Source organism: Malassezia pachydermatis, assembly GCF_001278385.1.
Source record: "Malassezia pachydermatis strain CBS 1879 chromosome Unknown scaffold3, whole genome shotgun sequence".
In the NCBI taxonomy this organism is placed as follows: domain Eukaryota; kingdom Fungi; phylum Basidiomycota; class Malasseziomycetes; order Malasseziales; family Malasseziaceae; genus Malassezia; species Malassezia pachydermatis.
In genome coordinates this window covers 1,147,076-1,168,172 of record NW_017253140.1, presented here as the reverse complement: position 1 = coordinate 1,168,172, position 21,097 = coordinate 1,147,076, and the positions used below count along the sequence as shown (strand labels likewise).

The 21,097-nt window shown below is 59.1% G+C and overlaps 12 protein-coding genes across 12 annotated transcripts; 5 read left to right on the top strand and 7 right to left on the bottom strand.

Annotated features, from left to right (window-relative positions):
* Positions 1-57: 57 nt before the first annotated feature.
* On the bottom strand, positions 58-1,225 carry Malapachy_1182 (cmgc cdk cdk7 protein kinase; the record flags this gene model as incomplete). The annotated part of the gene is made up of 3 exons (XM_018135689.1): positions 58-741; positions 769-957; positions 986-1,225. The coding sequence occupies 3 exons, from the start codon at positions 1,223-1,225 to the stop codon at positions 58-60; spliced, it is 1,113 nt and encodes a 370-aa protein (XP_017992619.1).
* A 137-nt stretch (positions 1,226-1,362) lies between these two features.
* Positions 1,363-3,069, top strand: Malapachy_1189 (vps9 (involved in vacuole trafficking); the record flags this gene model as incomplete). The annotated part of the gene is made up of 1 exon (XM_018135696.1): positions 1,363-3,069. The coding sequence occupies one exon, from the start codon at positions 1,363-1,365 to the stop codon at positions 3,067-3,069; it is 1,707 nt and encodes a 568-aa protein (XP_017992711.1).
* Positions 3,070-3,096: 27 nt separating this feature from the next.
* On the bottom strand, positions 3,097-4,890 carry Malapachy_1208 (rna-binding protein; the record flags this gene model as incomplete). Its single annotated transcript, XM_018135715.1, has 1 exon — positions 3,097-4,890. The coding sequence occupies one exon, from the start codon at positions 4,888-4,890 to the stop codon at positions 3,097-3,099; it is 1,794 nt and encodes a 597-aa protein (XP_017992233.1).
* A 144-nt stretch (positions 4,891-5,034) lies between these two features.
* On the bottom strand, positions 5,035-6,423 carry Malapachy_1174 (hydroxymethylglutaryl- synthase; the record flags this gene model as incomplete). The annotated part of the gene is made up of 1 exon (XM_018135683.1): positions 5,035-6,423. The coding sequence occupies one exon, from the start codon at positions 6,421-6,423 to the stop codon at positions 5,035-5,037; it is 1,389 nt and encodes a 462-aa protein (XP_017992307.1).
* A 193-nt stretch (positions 6,424-6,616) lies between these two features.
* On the bottom strand, positions 6,617-7,876 carry Malapachy_1213 (hypothetical protein; the record flags this gene model as incomplete). Its single annotated transcript, XM_018135720.1, has 2 exons — positions 6,617-7,668; positions 7,705-7,876. 2 exons carry the CDS (start codon positions 7,874-7,876, stop codon positions 6,617-6,619), a joined length of 1,224 nt encoding a protein of 407 aa, XP_017992274.1.
* A 95-nt stretch (positions 7,877-7,971) lies between these two features.
* Positions 7,972-10,215, bottom strand: Malapachy_1176 (peroxisome biosynthesis protein pas1 (peroxin-1); the record flags this gene model as incomplete). Its single annotated transcript, XM_018135685.1, has 1 exon — positions 7,972-10,215. One exon carries the CDS (start codon positions 10,213-10,215, stop codon positions 7,972-7,974), a length of 2,244 nt encoding a protein of 747 aa, XP_017992305.1.
* Positions 10,216-10,312: 97 nt separating this feature from the next.
* Positions 10,313-12,067, top strand: Malapachy_1221 (ubiquinone biosynthesis hydrox; the record flags this gene model as incomplete). Its single annotated transcript, XM_018135728.1, has 1 exon — positions 10,313-12,067. One exon carries the CDS (start codon positions 10,313-10,315, stop codon positions 12,065-12,067), a length of 1,755 nt encoding a protein of 584 aa, XP_017992127.1.
* Positions 12,068-12,073: 6 nt separating this feature from the next.
* Positions 12,074-15,286, bottom strand: Malapachy_1205 (arm repeat-containing protein; the record flags this gene model as incomplete). Its single annotated transcript, XM_018135712.1, has 1 exon — positions 12,074-15,286. The coding sequence occupies one exon, from the start codon at positions 15,284-15,286 to the stop codon at positions 12,074-12,076; it is 3,213 nt and encodes a 1,070-aa protein (XP_017992236.1).
* Positions 15,287-15,438: 152 nt separating this feature from the next.
* On the top strand, positions 15,439-16,758 carry Malapachy_1223 (ccch zinc finger protein; the record flags this gene model as incomplete). The annotated part of the gene is made up of 1 exon (XM_018135730.1): positions 15,439-16,758. One exon carries the CDS (start codon positions 15,439-15,441, stop codon positions 16,756-16,758), a length of 1,320 nt encoding a protein of 439 aa, XP_017992125.1.
* Positions 16,759-16,807: 49 nt separating this feature from the next.
* Positions 16,808-17,644, bottom strand: Malapachy_1184 (hypothetical protein; the record flags this gene model as incomplete). The annotated part of the gene is made up of 2 exons (XM_018135691.1): positions 16,808-17,611; positions 17,642-17,644. 2 exons carry the CDS (start codon positions 17,642-17,644, stop codon positions 16,808-16,810), a joined length of 807 nt encoding a protein of 268 aa, XP_017992617.1.
* Positions 17,645-17,825: 181 nt separating this feature from the next.
* On the top strand, positions 17,826-18,542 carry Malapachy_1201 (rna polymerase ii subunit; the record flags this gene model as incomplete). The annotated part of the gene is made up of 7 exons (XM_018135708.1): positions 17,826-17,837; positions 17,867-17,930; positions 17,957-18,006; positions 18,034-18,144; positions 18,255-18,371; positions 18,404-18,469; positions 18,495-18,542. 7 exons carry the CDS (start codon positions 17,826-17,828, stop codon positions 18,540-18,542), a joined length of 468 nt encoding a protein of 155 aa, XP_017992240.1.
* A 168-nt stretch (positions 18,543-18,710) lies between these two features.
* Malapachy_1220 (serine threonine-protein kinase mph1) lies at positions 18,711-20,605 on the top strand (the record flags this gene model as incomplete). Its single annotated transcript, XM_018135727.1, has 4 exons — positions 18,711-19,035; positions 19,063-19,490; positions 19,521-19,841; positions 19,871-20,605. The coding sequence occupies 4 exons, from the start codon at positions 18,711-18,713 to the stop codon at positions 20,603-20,605; spliced, it is 1,809 nt and encodes a 602-aa protein (XP_017992126.1).
* Between the last annotated feature and the right edge of the window lie 492 nt (positions 20,606-21,097).

Below are 21,097 nucleotides of genomic sequence, written 5' to 3'. Positions count from 1 at the left end.
CTTTATATTCTTTGTAGGCGCGTAGCTGACTCACCATATTCCTGTCCCCCGACGCCTTTAGGAAAATGCCACGAGATGAGCTAGGCGGCGACGCTGTGCAATCTGCTCGTCCGTAAGTGTGCGTGTCGAGGTGTGCGCGGTGGTCGTCGCGCCAGGCCCACGCGCAGAAGTAGGTGGGTCTGCTGTGTCGGGCAAAGCTTCGTCGACCATCGCCGACGCGGGCCGCGGCAACTGCGCCGGCGGTGTGGCGAGCGGACCTGTGCGAAAGTACGCATGATGAAGCGCCTCGGTCGATAAAAGCCGCCGAAGTGGATCGTACCGCAGGCACTGTGCAAGGAACTCGAGCGCCTCCGTGGAGGCCGCCGTGAAGAGCAAGGAGAGGTTTTGTTTGGGAAACTGCTCAAAGGGGCGGTAGTCAGGTAGCGATGGATGGTGCGGCCAATCCGCTTGTGTCGGCGTGCCCAGCGCTCGGAAAATGGTCGTGAGCTGCGCTGCGTCAGACTCGCCGGGCAAGTATGGCGTGCGCAGCATAAGCTCGGCAAAGATGCAGCCCACGGACCACATATCCACGGCGGTCGAGTAAGATCGACTGCCAAGGAGCAGTTCCGGCGCACGGTACCATCGTGTAACTACCTGCGACGTCATCCGTGCCCCAGGATCCGCACATTCGCGGGCCAAGCCAAAGTCGGCAATCTTAAGTTCTCCCGAGGGCGAAATGAGCAAGTTGTTGGGTTTCAAGTCCTGAGGGGTAAGTCCACTTGTACATACACGATGTAGGCACCAGTTCCGGTGGCAGTATTCGAGGCCACGGCACAGCATAAACATCCAGCTTTTGATATCCCCCGCACGGAACACCAGCGACCGATCTTTGATGATAGCCTCAAGATCGGTGTTGAGGTACTCCAGCACCAGGTTGATGGCAGGGGACGATGCGCCGGAGGAAAAGACATCGCGCAGCTACGGTGTGAGTACACTATGCACGTACCGCAATGACATTGGGATGGCACAGCTCTTTAAGAAACTTGAATTCGCGCATGGCCGTGATATCGATGCCATCCCGCGTGCCAGCCGCCGCAACCTTGAGTTTTTTGATCGCGACTTTTTCGCCTGTATCGACATGGCGAGCCAAGAAGACGGCAGCGAAAGTACCTTCACCGATCTTCTCGATTTTCTCGTACTTGGACCGAACGGCATGATTGTGCCTCCGTGTGGCATCGCTGGCCATGGCCGGCTGTACGAACGCACGGCGTGGTGGTAAATGTGGAGGAACGTGGAAAAGCGGCCCCTTTTCTCATGCGCGCGCCACACCGTCGAGGCGCGCTTCGTCCGTCTTCCTGGGACCCACCCCCTTCGTGAGCGAGCATGGCAGGTGGCACGGCGAACGAGGCCCACGTCGTGGCCGCAACGTCTCCCACAGACGATGCAGCTTCGTCTATGGCTGCTGCACCATCCTCGTCCTCGCCATCGTCGGCAGCTGCAGAGGCCGCTAGGACCTCTGACAAGGTATCCACTGCCCCCCACGCTTCGCCGTTGGACGGAGGCGCGATGCCGCCCTCCAAAGGCAAGCAGAAGCAAACAGAGGAGCTGGATCCTGCGTTGAAGCGCACAGCGTCCTCCTCCTCTCGGCGCCCTGACTTGCCAGCGGACAAACCCTTTGATTTCAATCGGTTCTTGGAGCAGATGAAACATCGCAGTGCTGTGCCTGTCAATGAATATGTACGCAGCTTCTTCCGTGGCTTCTCGCGACGGCCCTACAAGCCCGATGAGCAAGTGAAGTTGATCTTTGATTTTCTTGAGTTCATCGCTGCACGCATGGCCGAGGCCGAAGTATGGGCTTCGCTGTCTCCCAGCGACTTTGACCAGGCCACCGAAGCCATGGAGAAACTCGTGATGAACCGACTGTACACGTATACCTTTTCGCCGGCCATTGCGCTGGAAGGCCGCTGGCCTGTCCAGACAGACGATCTGCAGCGGGACCAAGCGCTGTCGGAACGTATCCAACTGTTTGCGTGGGTCGACGAAACGCATTTGGATGTCCCGCGTGGACCGCACTCGGAGCGGTTCTACAACTTTGCTACGCAGGAGCTCGCCAAGATCAACCACTACAAAGCGCCACGGGACAAGACGATCTGTGTGCTCAACTGCTGCAAGGTCATCTTTGGGCTCATTCGGCACCTGGGCGCTGAAGAAGGTGCCGATGCGTTCATGCCGCTATTGATCCTAGTGGTTCTGCGTGCGAATCCGCCGCATCTCGTTTCCAACTTGGAGTATATCAATCGATTCCGTACGCCGCAACGTCGTACGAGTGAGTCCGAGTACTATTTATCGTCGCTCTCAGGCGCCATGACATTCATTGAAAATATGGATCATACGACGCTCTCCAACGTCACCCAGGAAGAGCTGGATACACGTGTCCAGCGTGCCGCCGCTACGATGGAAGCCACTGCAGCGGAACGCGCGGCCGCAGAGGCCCAGAGCCCCACCTTGTCGCTCACAGCCTCCATGGCCGCCTCTTCGTTGGCCGACGATACACGTGCCTTTTTGCAGCGGACCAGCGAGGCGGCGCGTGTAGGCTTCTCGCGTCTGTTTTCGGAGCGGCCCGACGCGGTGATGTCGCCCTCGCCCTTGCCGCCCGCCTCGGAGATGCAGCCGATGATCACGTCGTCGACGTCGCACAGCGCGGCGTTGCAGCCTCAGCCGTTGGTGCCTGTGACGCCCGCAGCGCCGCCTGGCCCTGTCCCCCCGCCGCTGGGCGTCGCGCCGCACGCGCCGAAACGTACACAGACACCGCCGCGAGGCGCGGCTCGATCGACTCCGTCCCGTGGCCTACTACAGACGTTCCAGGACGAGGAGGACGTACGTGACTCGCCGACGCACCATGTCGTTGCAGCCACAAGGCGGTCGTCCCAGGACGGCGACGAGACAGAGACGTCGGTGGACGTCGCGGCCGCCACACAAACGCTGCAATCCATTTTCCCGCATGCAGACGTGTCTGTGTTACAGCTTGTGTTGGAAGAGTGTGGCTACAATGTAGAATCAGCGATTGATCGCTTACTAGAAATGACATGAAACGATGGCTCACCATAGCCCCCCGTATTACGACGAGGCCTTGCCTTTGCTCTTGACGCGTGCCATCTTCTTCGCAGCGCCACGCTGCGGCAGCTTCACACGCTCGCGGCCCTGCCCGACCTGCGCGGCGATCTTTTGCGCCTGCTTCTTCGCGTGCTTCTTCTCCAGACGACGAGCCTGACGCTCCGGATCGTTCTTCTTGATCAGCGCACGCTGCTCCTTGCTCAGCGACGACAAGTACGTCGCCTTGCTGGGGTCCACACGACGCACGCCAGGCGACGAGCCATTCGGCGTCGGGGCGCCACTGGATCGCGCACGAGCCATACTGTCGGTCATCACGCGCTTCGGCGGGGTCTGAGGCGGGTGGATCTCCGTACGTCGTCGTTTCTTCTCTTCGCCCGTCGAGGATTTGCAGCGCGACACACGCAGCGCACGTTTGCGCAGCTTGAGCCGGCGGCGGAACGCTTCGCCCTCGGCCAGCTGAATGGGCTTGGTGGCCTTGCCTGCACGCGCACTCCCTGCCGCCTGCGGCTTCCCCGCGGCGACAAACGCTTCTTCCGCCTCATGCAGCGCTACCATCTCGTCGACACACATCGGATCGACAAACTTGACATACGCAAAGCCTTTGCCTAGCTGCGTCGCCTTGTCACGGACAATACGCACACTCTGTACCCATTGCCCTGGCTGCGCATCACTCGACACAGGTGTGCCGTCCAAACGGATGGCCTGCGACACATGCACTGGCGGCTCGCCACGCTCGTCGCGCAAGAGTTTCTCAAAGAGCGCACGCACTTCTTCTTCCTGCGCCTCAAAGTCCAAATTGCCCACAAACACCGTACGCTTGGGATCGATCGCCGAGGCACCGTAGTGGCTCAGCAGCGTCCCGTCCGGCAAACGCACCTGATCCAGTCCAGCTGCAATCATCTCATGCGGCGCCAACGGCTGCACGACGTCGGCACGCACATGACGGCCATGAAAGAGGGTATTGTCTAACGCACGTGCGACCAGCATGGTCAGCACCGCACCACTTAGACGTGCGTCCAGCGGCTCGGCGGTAGGCCGACGGGCCTGCACAAGACTCGGCTCGCCCAGGCGCACGTAGGCATGGACCGTGTCGGCGCGCTCATTGAGCTCCTGGTTGATATACGCAATCTTGCGCTTCTGCTCGGCTGTCAGAGGCGGCGGGTGTGTCTTCGCACTCTCCCCTTGCAGCTCGCGGAACTTTCGCGCCCGCTCACGCCGCTTCGACATGGCTTTCGGTGGCTCGTCGGCAGCCGCGCTAAAATCCGACGTAGGCACATTGAACGACACGCTGCGGAAGCGCAGCGAGACCACTTGGGTGCACCCTGGGTACGGCGAGACACTTTCCACATGACGCAGGAGCTGTTTGCGCACAGAGCGACTGGTCAGCGCCGCCACAGGCACATTGCCTAGGAATAGCGTCCGCTTGCTACGCGCCAAATCGTCGTCGTCGGCCATCTCCAGCAGAGGCTTGGACCGTTTCGGCTTCTTGCTCGTGTCACTGGTGCCTAGAATGTGCGCTGCCGCGGTATCTTCGTCCCAATCTTCAGCACCAGATAGCTCCTCCAGCTCTGCATCCGCTGGGACGTCTTCCTCCTCCGCCTCGTCCGCTTCGTGCTCGTCCGCAGCCATCGTAGGCACTGCCTCCGCCGGCTCCGCTTCACGTGGGATCGGGTCTTTCTTCTCTGGCACAGGCGCAGGTGCAGAGGCAAACATAGCATCCAGCTCCTGATCAAAGCCAGCGCCTGGCGCCGCGCCAAACAAGGCAGGCGTCGTCGCTGCGTCCTTTCGCGTAGGCATGACTGCAGGCAGAGGGAAAGACTGTCGCTCCGCGCCCATTTTTTTCTTGTCACGTGGTAGTGAGGTGGAGGCAGCATCAATGTTGTCGAATGCAAGAGGCTACAATCCCTATGAAAGAATGAATGAGCAGGCCATGACACAGACTTAGGCATCGCGCTGGCCATAGAAGCGGCGGTATTTACTGTCCACATTCTTCAGGTAGTATGTGCCAGGCCACAAGTCTTCCAGGCTGCCCTTCGGCTCAAAGTCCACAGCATTGTGGGTGTGCTCACGCGTCTGCAGCGCATCCACGTACACCGTGCACGGCACGACCTGCATCTGCGAAAGACGGTTGTTGAGGTCCAGCTTGGTGCGGATCTCCTCCGTCGAGCCGTCCACACGGATCACAAACACCGAAGCGGCCGAACCCGAGCCGAAGGAGTACATGAGCACACGCTTGCCCTTAAAGTCCTCGTCTTGGGTGTTCGCCACCACCGAGGCGAGGCCACCGTACAGCGAGCCCGAGTACATGTTACCGCAGCGACGCACCGTGTTCATACCCGGCTCCAGCTTCTTGGCCATGATCGGCTTCGCGAGCGCGGTGAACGCCTTCTCGAGATCCTTGTTCATAATGCTCTCGCGGCGGTCCACGTCCTTGTACTCTGCGGGAATCGAGGCGTATTTCTCGTTGGTCGGATCGGCCAAGAAATCGTTGAAGAGCAGGCGCGCAAAGCCCTTCTGTACGAGCTTCGCATAGGGGCTGTGCAGCACCGCAAAGTCAACATCCTCCAGCGAGAAGCACGAGCGCGCATCCGACGACGTCGGCTCATGCGTCGGCAAACCCTTCGAGGCAGACAATTTGCCGTACTTCAAACGGAACGCATCGTAGGCAGCGTCCACCGAGCCCAGGTACGTGTAGAGCGTCTCGGGGCCATCGACCTGCGGGTACTCGGACGACAAGTCCGGCTTGTAAAAGTCCCACATGTTCGCCATGTGCGAGCCATGGATCGGCTCCAGCACCATCGGCGCGTTCGGACCCACCAGCATGGCCACAGCGCCAGCACCACCGACGGGGCGTGCACTGCCCTCAGCGTAGATCGCAATATCACCAGCAAACACAATCGCATCGCGGCCATCCCAGCTGTTGCTCTCGATCCAGTTCACAGCGTTGAACAGCGCCGCAGTACCACCGTAGCACGCGTTCTTCGAGTCAATGCCCTCAATGTCCGTGTTGCCGTGCTTCTCAAAGAGATCCATCAGCACCGTCTTCACCGACTTGGACTTGTCGATGATCGTCTCTGTACCGACATCCAAACGACCAATCGACTTGGGGTCGATGTTGTATTTCTTCAGCAGGCTCGACACCGTCGACAAGGCGAAGGACTGGATATCCTCACGGTCATCGGTGAAGGCCATGTACTGCTGGCCAAAACCGATCGTGTACTTGCCCTTCGAGACGCCATCAAAGTCTTCCAGCTCATCTTCCGAGATGCAGCGCTTCGGGAAGTATACCTCAATGGCCTTAATACCAACGTTTTGCGGTCGGCTCGTCATGATTCACTACGAACGTAAAGAACAAACACTACGCGCTCTGTCTGACATCGGTCTTCTTTCTTTGGCCCGACAAAACTGGGGGAAATCCCTCACGGTGACTAAGCAGATTTTTTGTAGGGCCACACGAAACCACGCCATTTCGTGCGGCCACGCGCGTAGGAGGCCAGGTGACACCCTCCACACCTCGCTCGATTTACGGGGCGGGGGCGCTGCGGCCCCACACCCAGGACGTGGAAGGCGACGCGGTATCATGTAGCAAGGAGGACGAATCAAACGATGTATGTGGTAGAGACCGTCGCTTTTTGCGGCTCATAGCGTGCTCCGGCGTCGAGGTGAGGCCACGTGCGCGTTTCTGCCGCGTCGATGCGACACGATCAGCGAGCACAGAGAGAATCGCACGTTTGAAATCATGGTGGTCCCGCATCCAGGCGGAGGATACACGCCGCGAATTTCGTGGTGGTCCTTGTGTGCTGGGCGACGACGACGGTGACGACGATTCTGTGGCGGCCCATGACGCCAACTCGCGATCAAAGCTATCGTCTGTATCCACATCGTCCGCCTCGAGTGCCATTTCATCGAGCCATGCGTCGTCATGGAGGCGTGTCACAGCTCCCAGGGACTCAGGAAGACCTGAGGGACGTTCACGTCGGCGGCCCTTGGCGGCGGTATGGGTATAGGGGTGCCAAAGCGAGGCCGGTAACGTGTACGAATCTGGTCGCGAGGCTGGCACAAGTTCTTCCAGCGCTACATCGGCCCACACACTGACTTCAGGCTGCCCGTCCGGCGCTGAGGCCGCGTCGCGGAAGAGGGCCGCATAGGGCCTGGCACTGGGCCCTGGTCCAAATCGCCGAAAGGGCCATGTCGGCGGGGCCGTCGTCGTAAGGGCCTGCGCACGCCATTGCAAATGAGGGGCTAGGGCCACATGTCCGTCGCTCTCTACCGTATAGGGCAACGTGAGCTCTGCCTCGTCCGCCTGTGCTTCCAACGCGGCCTTGGCCTGCGCCGACCCATGCGCTACCGCTGTAAGGGTATGCTTTTGTTCGGTCGTATGCATACGCATAGCATAGCGCGAGTATATACGTGGATCCAGCTTGGGCTGCGAAGAGCCGGCCGGTTGTAGGGTATGCGGTGTATGATGAATCCAGTAGGGATTGCCTAGTGGGTACGATGGATGCTGCTCCATCGGCAATGTGTCATGCTCCAACTCTTCCCAGCGTGGAAGAAGGTGCTCTGGGACTTGAATCACTGCAGGGTAAGTCGTCGTATAGCAAGCAGACACACCTTCGTCGTCCAACGTCGCTTGAGGTCCTCCCTGCGAAGCCAGCAAGGGATGCTGCAAGATCGGGTTATGAAATCGTGGATCGTCTGCATGGTGCAAAGGCGGGAACATCAGCTTGGACCCGTGCGCTGCGCGCGCATGCAGCTGCCGCGGCACTAAATGGGGGTCGAGCATCCACACCAGGTGTTGTGGTGTCTATGTGTATGTGGAGGCGATGGGACGCGTGTCGACGTCTTGGGCCTCCACGTGAACGGCGGTCCTCTATGTCATTACAAGGCCATCTTGGTTCGCCATGCATCGTACTGAGCCAGCATACTTGGCGTAATACGCCGAGGCATGGCCCGCGCTGCGTCAGCAAAGTGACGATGCGCTACGGCATCACAATGCATGTCTTCATGCAAAGCCCGCAAACCGGCTTCCTGGCAGATCGATACGACTTCCGCGCCGGAGCACCCGTCGGCCAACTCTGCAATCGCTCCGACGTCCACATCGTCGGCCACACGCATCCGCTTCATGCGTAACGCGAGAATCTTGCTGCGTACAGATCGGCTAGGCGCGCCGACGTACAGCAGACGGTCCATACGGCCCGGGCGTAGCAACGCCGGGTCGATACACTCCGGGCGATTGGTCGCTGCGACGACGACCACATGACTCTCTGCATCGATGCCATCCATCTCTGTAAGAAGACTGGCGACTATGCGATCGGTCGAGCCACTGCTTGCATCCATACTCCGTACGCCTGAAATGGCATCCAGCTCATCAAAGAAGACAATCGACGGCGCCGCAGCGCGCGCGCGACGGAACACCTCGCGGATCGCACGCTCCGACTCGCCCACATACTTGCTGACCAACTCAGGGCCACGTACCGCGAGGAAGTTCAGCCCGCTTTCTCGCGCAAGTGCTTTGGCTGTGAGCGTCTTGCTACAGCCTGGAGGGCCATAGAGCAAGACCCCTCGTGGCGGATCAATGCCGAGGCGGGCAAAGGTATCGGCATGCTTCAACGGCCACTCCACACACTGCTGAATTTGGCGCTTGATGCTGGGCTGCGCGTTGTTGTTGTCGTCTTCGTCGTGGTCCTCGTCCGCAATGTCGGCCCACGTCACTTTGGGCGTCTCGACAAACACTTCGCGCATGGCCGAAGGGCGTACAACGGCTTGCGCCGCTGTGAAATCGGCCATGGTAACACGTTCCGGCGCTGCGTCGAGTGACAGGTGGCCCAGCGACTCATGCAAGGGCGCTTGCACCCGCCGCTGAATCGTTACCATCCCCGCTTCGCGGACCAAGGCGGCCAGGTCGGCGCCCACATAGCCATGCGTCCGAGCTGCCAAGGCTTGCACATCATCGTCCTGCAGCGCATGCGGTACTTTTTGCAGGAGGACTTGCAGAATGGCGTAGCGTGCAGGCACATCCGGCACACCAATCTCAATTTCGCGATCCAAGCGCCCTGGGCGTCGGAGAGCAGGGTCCAGCGCATTGGGTCGGTTGGTAGCGGCAATCACCACGACGCGTGTCGATGCCATACCGTCCAGCAGTGTCAGCAACGTCGCGACGACACGCCGCTCTACTTCGCCTGCGCCCTCCGATGGCATCGCTGCACTGGCATCGCGGCGTGGGGCCAGTGCATCAACTTCGTCCATAATGACAATGCATCGCTCATACGTCGCGGCCGTCTCAAACACGGAACGCAGCTTGGCTTCCGTTTCACCATGGTAGACCGACGACAGCTCAGGGCCATTGATAGTGAGAACATGCGCATGCAATGAAGCTGCTACTGTGCGTGCCAACGACGTTTTGCCTGTGCCTGGAGGGCCATAGAGCAAAACGCCTCGCGGCGGTTTCAGGCCGTACTGCTCAAACAGCGCCGGCTGGGTCAGCGGCAATTCGACGAGCGTGCGAATGGCTGCGATCTGCGCATCGAGGCCTCCCAATGCACCGTACGCCGTCTCATCGACCAGCGACGGAGGCGGCGGCGCCGCTGCTTCGGACAAGTGCACACACGTATGCCGAGCTACCAGAAGCGGTGCGTCCGCGAGGGCGTCTGACGACGACGTCGTGGCCGATACGATGTGCATGGGGTATGTATGTCCCATAAATGTAATGGACATGGTGCTGGGGACGTACACCGCGCCGATATCGATCAACGTATGCAGGAGGACTGTGCGTAAGAGTTCATGGTGCGATGCAGGCACATCGGACGCTGTGACATGCACGTCCGAAGCCATTGGCACCTGTCGAAGCCATTCCACTTCGACGTGGCGGGGACATGGTGTGGCTGGATCGACGAGCATGGACGGCACAGACACTGTGAGCTTCTCAGCCTCAAAGTCGGGCCATACAGTGCCAGCCAACCATGGCTGGGATGAGGCACGAAGTAGGACGTGCGCGCCTGTGGGTATACCGCTTTGCTTGAGCGCTTCGCTATGCACTAGCACGCGCGTGTCCACGGACACAGACGCTTCGCCACTGCGCACATGCACCGTCAGCGGCGGCGTGCTCGCGCTGGGGCGGCTCATCGTCGTACAGAGCGACCTCGCGCGATGGGTCTTAGGTAAGCGTCAGGACGGCTGGCCATCGTGCGTGCGGCGACACTCGCCCTCTCTCGCACGAACGATGGCCAGCCGTGTTCCTCGGCTGCGAAGCTTACGTCGTGGTCTCGCGAGCACCTGCTATACGGGACCACGCACACGTTTCTTCCATGTGAGTACACGGACGTCACTTCCCACCCACGAGCGCGATATAGTGATCGTCGGCGCTGGCGTCGTCGGCCTCTCGATGCTCGCTGGCTTGGTGGCGCAGTCCTCGTCGCTACCCCCTATGCGTATTACGATGGTCGATGCGATGCATGTGCACCGCTTCGGTGGATGGGCCTCGATGATGCAGGAACGTACCTCGCCTGCTACAGATACCCATGACGGCGTTCCCTGGGAAAACCGCGTGATTAGTATGAATATGGACAATCTGGCATGGATGCAAGAGATAGGCGCTTACGACTACTTTGTCGCCTCGCGATTGCGGCCTGTCGACCGGATTCGTGTATGGGACGGCCTTACCAATGCCGCGGCCGAATTTGGATCTGGCGCGGCGCAGCTGAGTGTCATGGTGGAAATTGCCAATGTCCAGCAAGCGCTCTATCGCTACGTCCAAGAACGTCTGCCGCAGAGCCACTTGGATATAGAGATTCTGGACCAAACCAAAGTCACGTCAATTACCGCGCAGGGCCGCGATGGATGGCCTCATGTCACTGTGCAAACGCCCAGCGACGCACGCACACTCTCGACGCGCCTGCTGGTCGGGGCGGACGGCCACAACTCGCCTGTAAGAACGTTTGCGGGGATCGAGAGTTTCGGATGGTCGTACCAAAGCAAGGGCCTTGTGGCGACGATGCGTACGGGTCTTCATGCGCGTAGTGCTGAGCCGATTGTCGATACCTCGGCATGGCAGCGGTTCCTGCCGACAGGCACATTGGCTTGCCTCCCGCTCTCGCCCACATCTGCTACTGTGGTATGGTCCTTGCCTGTGGACCTGTGTGATGCGCTGATTCAATTCCACCGGCGTGCGCCGAGCCACGAGGACGGCACGTCCAGTACGTTGGCCGCGCTGATTTCCGCGGGTTTCCGCTTGCCATGGCCCGTCCTGGAAGCTTTGTTGTACGACGTGACGCCCACCACGGATCCTGCAGCCTTTGAGCAGCGCATATACGACGCTGTAGCCACCTACGAACAAACGCAAGGCGCCGCAGCGCTCTCGTCCTTTGCCGGCGACGTGCCGCCCTGGGCCGAGGCGCTGGATACACGCAGCGTCGCTAGCTTCCCACTGCAGGTGAAGCATGCCGGCTGCTACCTCGGCAGTTCCCTGCATTCGCATACCTCACCCCTCCCACGCGCCTCGACGATCCTCAATGGCGTCCTTACGACGTTGGGCCTCACACCGGGCGGAGCTGCGCAGGGCATGGGCCAGGGCCGGACTGTGTTGGTTGGCGATGCGGCGCACTCGACGCACCCGCTAGCCGGCCAGGGCCTCAATATGGGCGTGCAAGACGTTCGTGCCTTGATCGCAGCCTTGCGCGATGCGTGTGAACACGGCATGGATATCGGCACACACCAAGCCCTGCGTGCCTACGAAGCGGCGCGATACCTTCCGAACCAAGCGATGCTCAGTGTGACGGACCACTTGCACTGGCTCTTTGCGACGCGCCCTGCTTCGTCGTATACGCAGCAGCCAGGCGCCTTGCAATCGACACTGCGAGAAGCGGCGCTGCAAAGTCTGGTATGGGCGCGCTCAACGGGTCTCGACTTGGTCAACGAACTGGGCCCACTGAAACGGTTCTTTGAGGCCGGCGCTGGCTCGGTCCGCCGTCGTACCTAAGAAGTACTATGTAGTCTCAGCCTGCTGTAGTCGGTACCATACATCGCGGCAGTCCACAGCGGCCGAACGTACCGCCCGACGTGGATCGTCTACCCCCTGATCGCGCTGGCCCAGCGCATGAATCACATCGCGCTTCATCGGGAGCAGGACGTCTAGCGGCAACTGCGTCGCCAACGTGCTAAGGACGTGCAGCGAGGCGATGCGCGTCGAGGGCGGCGTCGCTGCCCCTGGCGTACTATTGGCCAGCAGGCGGCGCACCAACGTCGAGGCTTGATCCTCGACGTGCGCCTGCAGCGCCTGCGTCGCTGCATCCATCTCGGCGACCGAGCGGTCCGCCGGCCACTGCGTCACAGCGAGATGCAGGGCCTTGGCAGCCGATGTACGTGCACGTGCATCGTCAATGCTGAGCGTATGCACCAACAACGGAAGCAATGCTTCCAATCGGCCCCGCAAAGACGCATCGGGCAGGGCGGGCAAGACGGTCGCAATAGCAATGAGGCATGTCGTACGTGCCGCCTCGTTCTCCCGCTTCGTATGGTACGCGTCGACCAACGTGTCGACCAATGTATCCAAGAGCCGCTGCTTGTACAGAATACGCAGTCGGAACCCATGTGCGCGTGTCATCACCTCATCGTTCTCAGCGAGCACGTGCAGGGCACTGGCGGCGAGGCTTCCGAGCCGCGCGTCCTCCAGCATATCGCTTAGCACACGTGTGAACATGGCCGTCCCAAACGTTGTGCCACACGCAGCCCATCCACGCGCGAGCCATAGCCACGCAGCCAGGCCCACTTTGCGTTGAGGGACCGGCAGCGTAGGCAGGGTTTGCCAGTACGCCTGCAGCGCTTCTTCGTCAGGCGTAGCCCATTTGTTGGCCAAAGCACACAGGAGGAAACTAGCACTGCGTGTTTGCAGCGCTGCCGACGCAGGATCGCTATCCACCACCTGCAGCCATGTCAAGAGCGGGGCGATCCAGGCACTGGCAGGCAGCGTGATCTCACGTGTAACGGCGACCAGAATGGCCGCATACGGTGCTAACAGGTTGCGTGTGCGTGTGTCTGCTGCACCGAGGGGACACGTAGGGCCTTGCGGCCATGCCATCTCCGCCCACATGGTATCGAGCCACGTCTGGGCTTTCGCCGCAGGCAAATGCGGCACCAGAAGCAGCAGCATATCACTCGCCTGCTGCACGACAGGCACGGCCGCTGCGACATGATCCTCCCTCGTGAGCCATGTTAGCAGACGTGGCGGAATGCTGGCGGCATAGCGTGCTACATCCGTATGGCCCTGCTCGATTTTGCGTTCCAACGCAACTTGCAGCGTCGCCAGCAGCGCACACGCGTAGCCTGTATGCGCCGCATCGGCCGGCCCACGTCCAATGGCCGAGAGCAATGAGAAAATACGTACGACCAGCGCATCAAACAGATCCGGCGGTGTGCACAGTCGTGCAAGCGCACTAAGCGCCGTTTGGACGTGCCGCGGCGGGCCTTGCAGCGTATGAGGCAGTTGCGTCAGGAGGAACGGCAGCGTGGTTTGTTCCACGACTTGTTTGTGCACGGCCAAGACACGCTCCAATCCTTGCAAAGCCACGGCACGCACCATCTCGTCCTCGTCAAGAAGCATGGACTGCAATCGCTGCACGGCATACGTACACTCGTCCCGCGGCAGCAGCGCAGGGCACTCAAGCAGCCGAACCAAGCCACACAGCCCTGCCTCGCACGCACACGCGGTAGACGACGTGTAGGCCGCCAACAACTCGTCATGAAACGCGTGCAGAGGCTGCTGATCTCCAGCGTACGTACGTGAAGCATCGTCAGCGTACGTCGTTGCAAGAATGTCCAGAAGCGATGTAAGAAGACTCAGCGTGGCCACAGCCTCTTCCGGGGCCTCTGCCGCCGACCATTGCATAAGCAGCTGCCGCAGCATGTGCTCTGTGGCGTACGTCGAAGTACGTGCACAGGCCTGCACAAAGCTCTGGGCAATCTTGACACTGAGCTTGGCCAGCGACTTGCTTGGCTCGCGCATCTCTTGCAATGCCTCGCGCAGCATCGTCTCAGCCAGACCCTCTACGGGTGCATCGGTATACAGGACACGCAAGAGCACCGTCAATGTACGCTGTGCCTCGTCACTGGAGGCGTCGTCTGTCGGCTGCAAAATGTCCAATTTTAGGTACGACCAGACATCGTCTGCATGCGCGGCGGCGGCCGCAGCACCGTACACGGGCAAACAGGCTTGCCACGTCTGCAACGTATCGAGCTTGGCCGCGCCACCACTCGCCCCAAGCTTTTCCAGCAGGATCGGGATGCCGTGTGTCGCCAACGCTGGCGACGCTGCCAAGCACGCTCGAAGTGCACGTTTCAAGTCGTCCGGGGCAATGCCGTACGGATCGTCCGGCAGCGGCCGGAACGAAATAGGGAAGTAGCAATACAAGACATTGTACATGGCCTCAGCCTCAGCCGGTGCCATGGGCCACTCGAGCAAAAGAACACGGGCCAAACCAAAGAGAACGAGCAAATTGCGTGGATCCTTCTCACCTGCCACAAGCTTGGTGTACCCTTGGATGAATGCACTGCCATCAGGCGCCTCGGCGCTCGTACGCATCGCGCGTAGGGCCTGTCGCTGCCGAGCTACTAGTGAGTCAAGGATCTTGCACACCACCATACGCAGCGGTTGGGGGTACAATTTGAGAGAGAGGCCAAACAACGCCCGGCTTACTGTTCGCGCTTCTTCGCCACCAAAGGCATCACGCGTCGTAGCATGATCGCCTTCGTAGCCGACACTGCTGAGCGCGAGCAGCGCTTGCAAGCAGTCGTATAGCATCTGCTCCGCTTTCATCGCACGTAGCTCTTCCGACTTTTGCACGTCGTGCGACGCTGACGCAGGCACAAGCGTCGCATCGTTCATACGCCGCGCTAGTGCATCGCCGACAGCCACGGCATCTGTGAGCTTCTCGCTGAAGAACTCTGTCAGAGTACGCATCACATTGCGTGTGAGCTGCGCATGTGTATGCGAGGGCGAGGAGGCACATAAGTGCTGAACGACATGGCTTAGCAGGCCGACAGCGCGAGCACGGTAAGCATCCTCCTCACTCGTGAGGTACGCCCCCATCGCCCGAACCAAGGCTACCAGAGGCACAGCCCCTGTGGATACATCCTCAACAATGGAGGGCGGCACGTCTGCGTAGGTCGCGTTCGCGACGTACGCTTCCAAAGCCTTGTCCATCCCAATGCTGTATGACAAAGAGTGGAGGAAGCCGCTATCGTCCACCGACCGCCTGGGCTTCGTTCTGGCTGGCTGGCTGGCTGCCCTCGTCGTCCTCCACAAAGGGCCAAACGCTGTGTTGTGCGTCGATTCTTGTCTAGCTACGTGCGCGTATGGATCCCAATCACGCTGCGCTGGTGTCGGAGATCGCACAGCTGAGCGGGGCCATTGATCGGCAACGCTCTCTCCTCGCAGGCCGCGGGTCTCGTAGAAGTACGCGTCCTCCGTATCCATCCCCACGTGGACAACGTGGATACGCACGTCGTGGTGCCCCCGTCGGTCGACATCGTTCGTTGGTGTATGCGCGCGATGCGAACCAAGGATGGGTCCGCAAGCAGACCAAAGGCAGTATGTCGCTGGTCAATCCGGCCGTCTACGATGCTGCGCCACCATCCACATCGGCAGCAGCGACGACAACCGCCGCGCCCTCCGCAGCGGCCCCACCTGCCAAAGCGCCAATCGAGCGCCAGGTCATGATTGATGGCGTACCTTTTGTATTCGACGAGTCAGGGACCAGGCTCTTGAAGAAAAGTCACGTCCCAGCGCCAACCTCGGATACTGCGGCGCCTGTGACACCCAAACAAGCGTCCATCGATGGCGAGGCATTTGTTCGTACCAAAAGCGGCAACTTGATCAGCAAGGCCCTGGTCCAAGAGCGACGCGCAGCCCGAGAACGGCAGGCCCGACTGCAGCGCCTTGCTACACTGGGCCAACAGCTGGGTCGTGCCCACCGAGAACAACGCGCTATCGAACGGGCCAAGTCACGAGCTCTATGCACATACTATACTCGCACGGGCACATGCCGTCGTGGTGATCAGTGCCCGTTTTTGCACGACGATACGAAACGCGCATTGTGCCCAGGGGCCCTGAAGTCGACCGGCTGTATTTTGCCACCCGGCACCTGTTTGTTGTCGCATGCACCGACGCCGGAAAACACGCCACACTGTGTACATTTCCTACGTACAGGCACATGCAAGCATGGCGATGCATGTGTGTATATCCATGCGCCTATCCCGCTTGACGCACCGGTCTGTGCATCGTTCAAGCAGGCGGGCTGGTGCAACCAGGGCCGCGCTTGTCAACATCGACATACCAAGGACACTGCGTCGATCGTTGCAGATACAACGACGACGGCGCCTCGTACAGAGCCTGGGCCTGATGTCTTATTCGTGCGCGATGATAGCGGCGCCGACGATCGCTACTTTACCGAGGGCAGCACGGCCATGCTTGATGGGGCCTCTGTACCTGCCTTGGCCGCCCACGATGCGCCGACGTTCGCGCAGGAGCAAGACTTTATTGAGCTGGATGCGCCAGAGGAAGACAGTGATGTCGACGATGATAGTGACGACGACAATGTCTCCTTCGCCACTGATACCACAAGCGATACGGCATGGGACGACGCGGAAGTTGAGGCTTCGCTTCTCCCTGCTTGATGATCTACCTTTTTGTTTGTACAATGTTGTTGCTATAGATACAATGCACTTACGACGCAGCTTCATGCTGCGCTGCCTGGGCCTGCGCGGCGCGAACTTGTTGCACCGCATAGGCACCAGGTGCTGTTTGATTGAGCGAGGGCGTGGTATCCACGTCCACAGCGGCTCGTACACGTTTGGTGGTGTCGTTGTCGACCTGCTTCGCCTTGCGCTTCTTGCGAGAGGCCGCAGCGTGGGCGACCAACTGCTCCCGCAGCATCGCTTGCGTCGCCGTGGGCGGGTATAGCCAGATGAGATCCGCGTCGACACTCGGCTCGTCCTTCCACAACGCATCATGGCCAAACAGGACGCCACACTGTGGACATGGTGTCGTCGCTTTGTCCTCTGGGCGCTTTTTCTGGCCAGGGAACGCCGTCTCTCGCAAACCTGTTTCGCTCATCACGCACCCACACGGCCACAGGCATACAAACTTGTGCTTCCCATTCATTACACGCTGCGTTAACGGGCATGCATAAGGGTAGTACAACGCATCTCCGCCTGCCGCTTCGTGCGTGGGATTCACATGCAGTTGCACTTGACGTACATCCTTGAGACCCCGAATATGACCTGCCACTTTCGTCTCAGCCTCACTGACTGTCTTTGTGCTCTTGCGCAACAAATACTCAATCAATGCCTCTTTGTTGTACAGTTGCCCAAGCCGATCGATCATAATCGGCGCACGTAGCTTTTGTCGCGAGATGCGGCACAAGGTCCATTGCGTGTGCCGCATTTCGTCCCGATCTACCGAGATGGGGCCGGTCGCCTTGGTTTTCACCAAGTCGTCACGGCGCGCAATGGATCCACCGTCGTTTCCCTAGCGTGTGAGGTCAGTTTGTCTACGTACCATCGTACAGCCGCCACAAGGTTGTGCGCTAAGGCGAGTCGTTCGTGTCGTGCACAGTCACGTGGAGCAATGTCGCGCCGCTCGCAGCGACGACCAACGAACGCCCTTCTCCACCCCCAGACACTCGACCGATCGCTAGACGACGGCGTGTGTGCGGTGCCACGCTCGTCTTCCTTCTCTTACCATGTTCTTCCTTGTATGTATACGACCACTGACCAACCCTAGAAAAATCTGGACCACCGCACAGAGCTGCATCCGTCCTTCTTTGGGCCTTCGATGATCGAGTTTCGTACGTTGTCGCATGCCTGACCATAGTGAATCGCAAGCTCAGAGACGACGTCGAAGGTACATGCTCAGGGAAATACGTACGTCATCCACACCTCTAATGCCAGGGTTATATTATCAAAGTTGTTTCCATTCTTGATGTCGGGCAAGGCAAGGTCCTGCCTGGCTCGGGCTTGGCCGAGTTCCGAAGCAAGTACCAAGCGATTGTGCTCAAACCTGTACGTATTACTTATCTTCTCACAGCAGTTCAATGGCGAAGTGATGGATGCCAAGATTACCAATGTCAACAAGGTAGGTGCTTGAAAGAAGCATGACTCTCACATGCCAGATGGGTTTCTTTGCGGAGGTCGGGCCATTGAGCATCTTTGTGTCGTCGCACCTCCTACCTATTGATTATAAGTTCCAGCCGGACGCCAACCCGCCTGAGTTTACGTCACCAACAGATGTACGTCAAGCAACCACGACTGACCGTACCAGAATCTGGTAAAAGGACGCCGCGTTCGTGTACGCATCGTCGGTACGCGTGTGGATGCCAATGAAATTGTACGTGTACTACCTCTAACCACAGTTTGCTATTGGTACGATGAAAGAGGACTACTTGGGCCCCTTCGACTAGTCTGGTGCAAGCGTTGACCGCTGCCACGCACCACGCCGCGGCGAGCGACCTCGTAGGAAATATATAGCCACGTGGCATTGTAGTAATTCCCCTCTGTGCAACACAACAACACTTTTCGACTGCGACGCCAACCCCTGCGTGCGCGTATCGCTTGTACATACCTTGAAGATGGGCGCCGCTAGCGCCCCCTTCCCCGGGACACCCCATCGGGTCGTAATAGATGGGCTTAGTGATACGGAAGGCAGTCCTTTGCCGACACCTCCGCGTGTGAGTCACGTCTATGCGGCTCCTGCATCAGATACGCTACCGACAACACCACTGGCATTGCCTCGCTGGCGTCGCACAGATACACCTAGTGAGATGACGTTCAAACCAGCGCTCATTTCAAAAGAGAATGTGCAGACACCTGGTCACTCGTTGGCCTCCCGGACCTTGCGATCCAATACCCTGGCTGCGAACCAACGCAGTGTGGGCCGTGGCCTGCAAAAGCTTCGTACGTATACGCACACTTCTTACACAGGCTCCTCTGTCCGATCGAATAGCACGCATATACCGGCTCGACGTGTGCAAAAATACCAGGATGACGAAGAAGTTCTTATGGATCAGCCTTATACCGATGACAAAGGCATGACAGCATCTACCTCAACAGCTGAGCCCGTGGAAAGAGTGACACCTTCACTCTCACCTATCGGTGAAAAAACCACACCTACACCCTCTCATACATCCACGATACCCGCACGACCACCCTTGGTCGATGTACAAAACCAACTCCCTGCATCGCAGGCAGCTCACTCAGAGAAAGGCGAGATACCCAATCCACCTGCGCCCTCCATGGATCGCGCATTGGACTTTCTTCAGCTGATGTGGGAGGAAGCAGCCCGACAACATGCGTCAGGCTTCACGCCTTCGAACCCACATCAGCAAAAGTCTATGGCGAAAGAGACGACCGTATGTATACATGCCAACTGACCTCATCAGTTCCGTGGCTGCCGATTTTACAAGGTTTGTCGCGCTGGCGAAGGTGGGTTCTCTACCGTATGGCAAGTGAAAGGCCCAGCTGCGATCCCGGCCGCCATCCAAGAGGGCGACTCGGAAGCCGTGCGTATGGAGCCTGTCGACGACGAGCATCAGGGCTATTTTGCGATGAAGCAAGTCTCCCTACGTCGCCTCGAGCCTGAATCGCGTGATGAGCTGGTTCAAGAAGCACAGCTATTGGAGCAGCTTGCTCAAGTACCAGGGAACGAAAAGTACATCTTGCGGTACTTTGGTCACCGCTTGAACCGCGACACGTTGAAAATTGTACGTACGATATAACGTACTTACCGCAGCTGTTGGAACTAGGAGATATGGACTTTAGCCATCTTCTCAAGGTGAAGGCGCCTCTTTCCTTCTCGGATATTCGCACGTACTGGCGCCAGATGCTGGAGGCCGTGCACTTTATCCATGAGAAAGGCAACTTGGTGCACACGGACTTGAAGCCAGCCAACTTCCTTATGGCGAAAGGACGCTTGAAGTTGATCGATTTCGGTATTGCTCAGAAAATTCCTTTGGGCACGATCCATATCTCGCGTGAGGCCATTGTCGGCACACCGAATTACATGGCGCCAGAAGCGATCAAGATTGCGAGAAAACATGGCCGACGTGTGTACAAAGCGGGGAAAGCTAGTGATGTATGGTCGTTGGGATGTATTTTGTACCAGATGGTGTACGGACGCCCTCCTTTCGATCGTCTTAGTGGAGAGAAAAAGCTCGAGGCCATTATGGACCCAACACACCGCATTGCGTTCCCACTCCATCGTGTGCTGGACGACCCATCGTCGGAACGGGTAGACGATGACCTTATCGTGACACTGAAGTCTACGCTGCAATATGAGGCGGACCAACGTGCAACGATTCCCGAACTGCTCCAGGATCCATCGGATACAGCGAGACTGCAGGAGACAGTCACGATTTCGCGGCAGACACTTCGGGCGTTGGTGTCACGTCTTCAACAGCATGCCATGCAAGGCGAGCTGACCGAGGCCAATGCTATTCATCGTGCAGATGTAAGTACGACCGTATGATCATTCTGACAGTACAGGTCCTTTTTGATAATCTACGTCGTGCATAGGTCTTTTTAGCTAGTTCTATCTCCTCGCAACGAAACATCGAGCCATCTTCGGACAGGTCCATCTCCGATCTGGGGTTTGGACGCACGCCGAGCAGGGACCAAAATGACATCACGTGCGTCCCCGCGCACGGCCGTGCCGGGTGGCCAATGCTCCACGCGGGTGCAGTAGCCACGATTCGTGCCTTACTGCCCTTTTATTGCCTAAGACATGAGCAAGTCGAGACGGAGTACAAAGAGGCGTGTACTCATAGCGTCGTTTCTTCTCCCCCGCACTGTCGAATTCAAGTGGGATGTGATTGAAGCGTCGCTTAACTCGCCCGTGCGAAGGGGCTCACCGACGCCAGCCGCCGAGCCGAATACCGAGGCGCTTGCGGAAGCCTTATCCTCGTCCCTAAAGGTCGAGGTTGACAAGGAGGAGGCGATGGCGCGTGTGTTTCCTAATCGT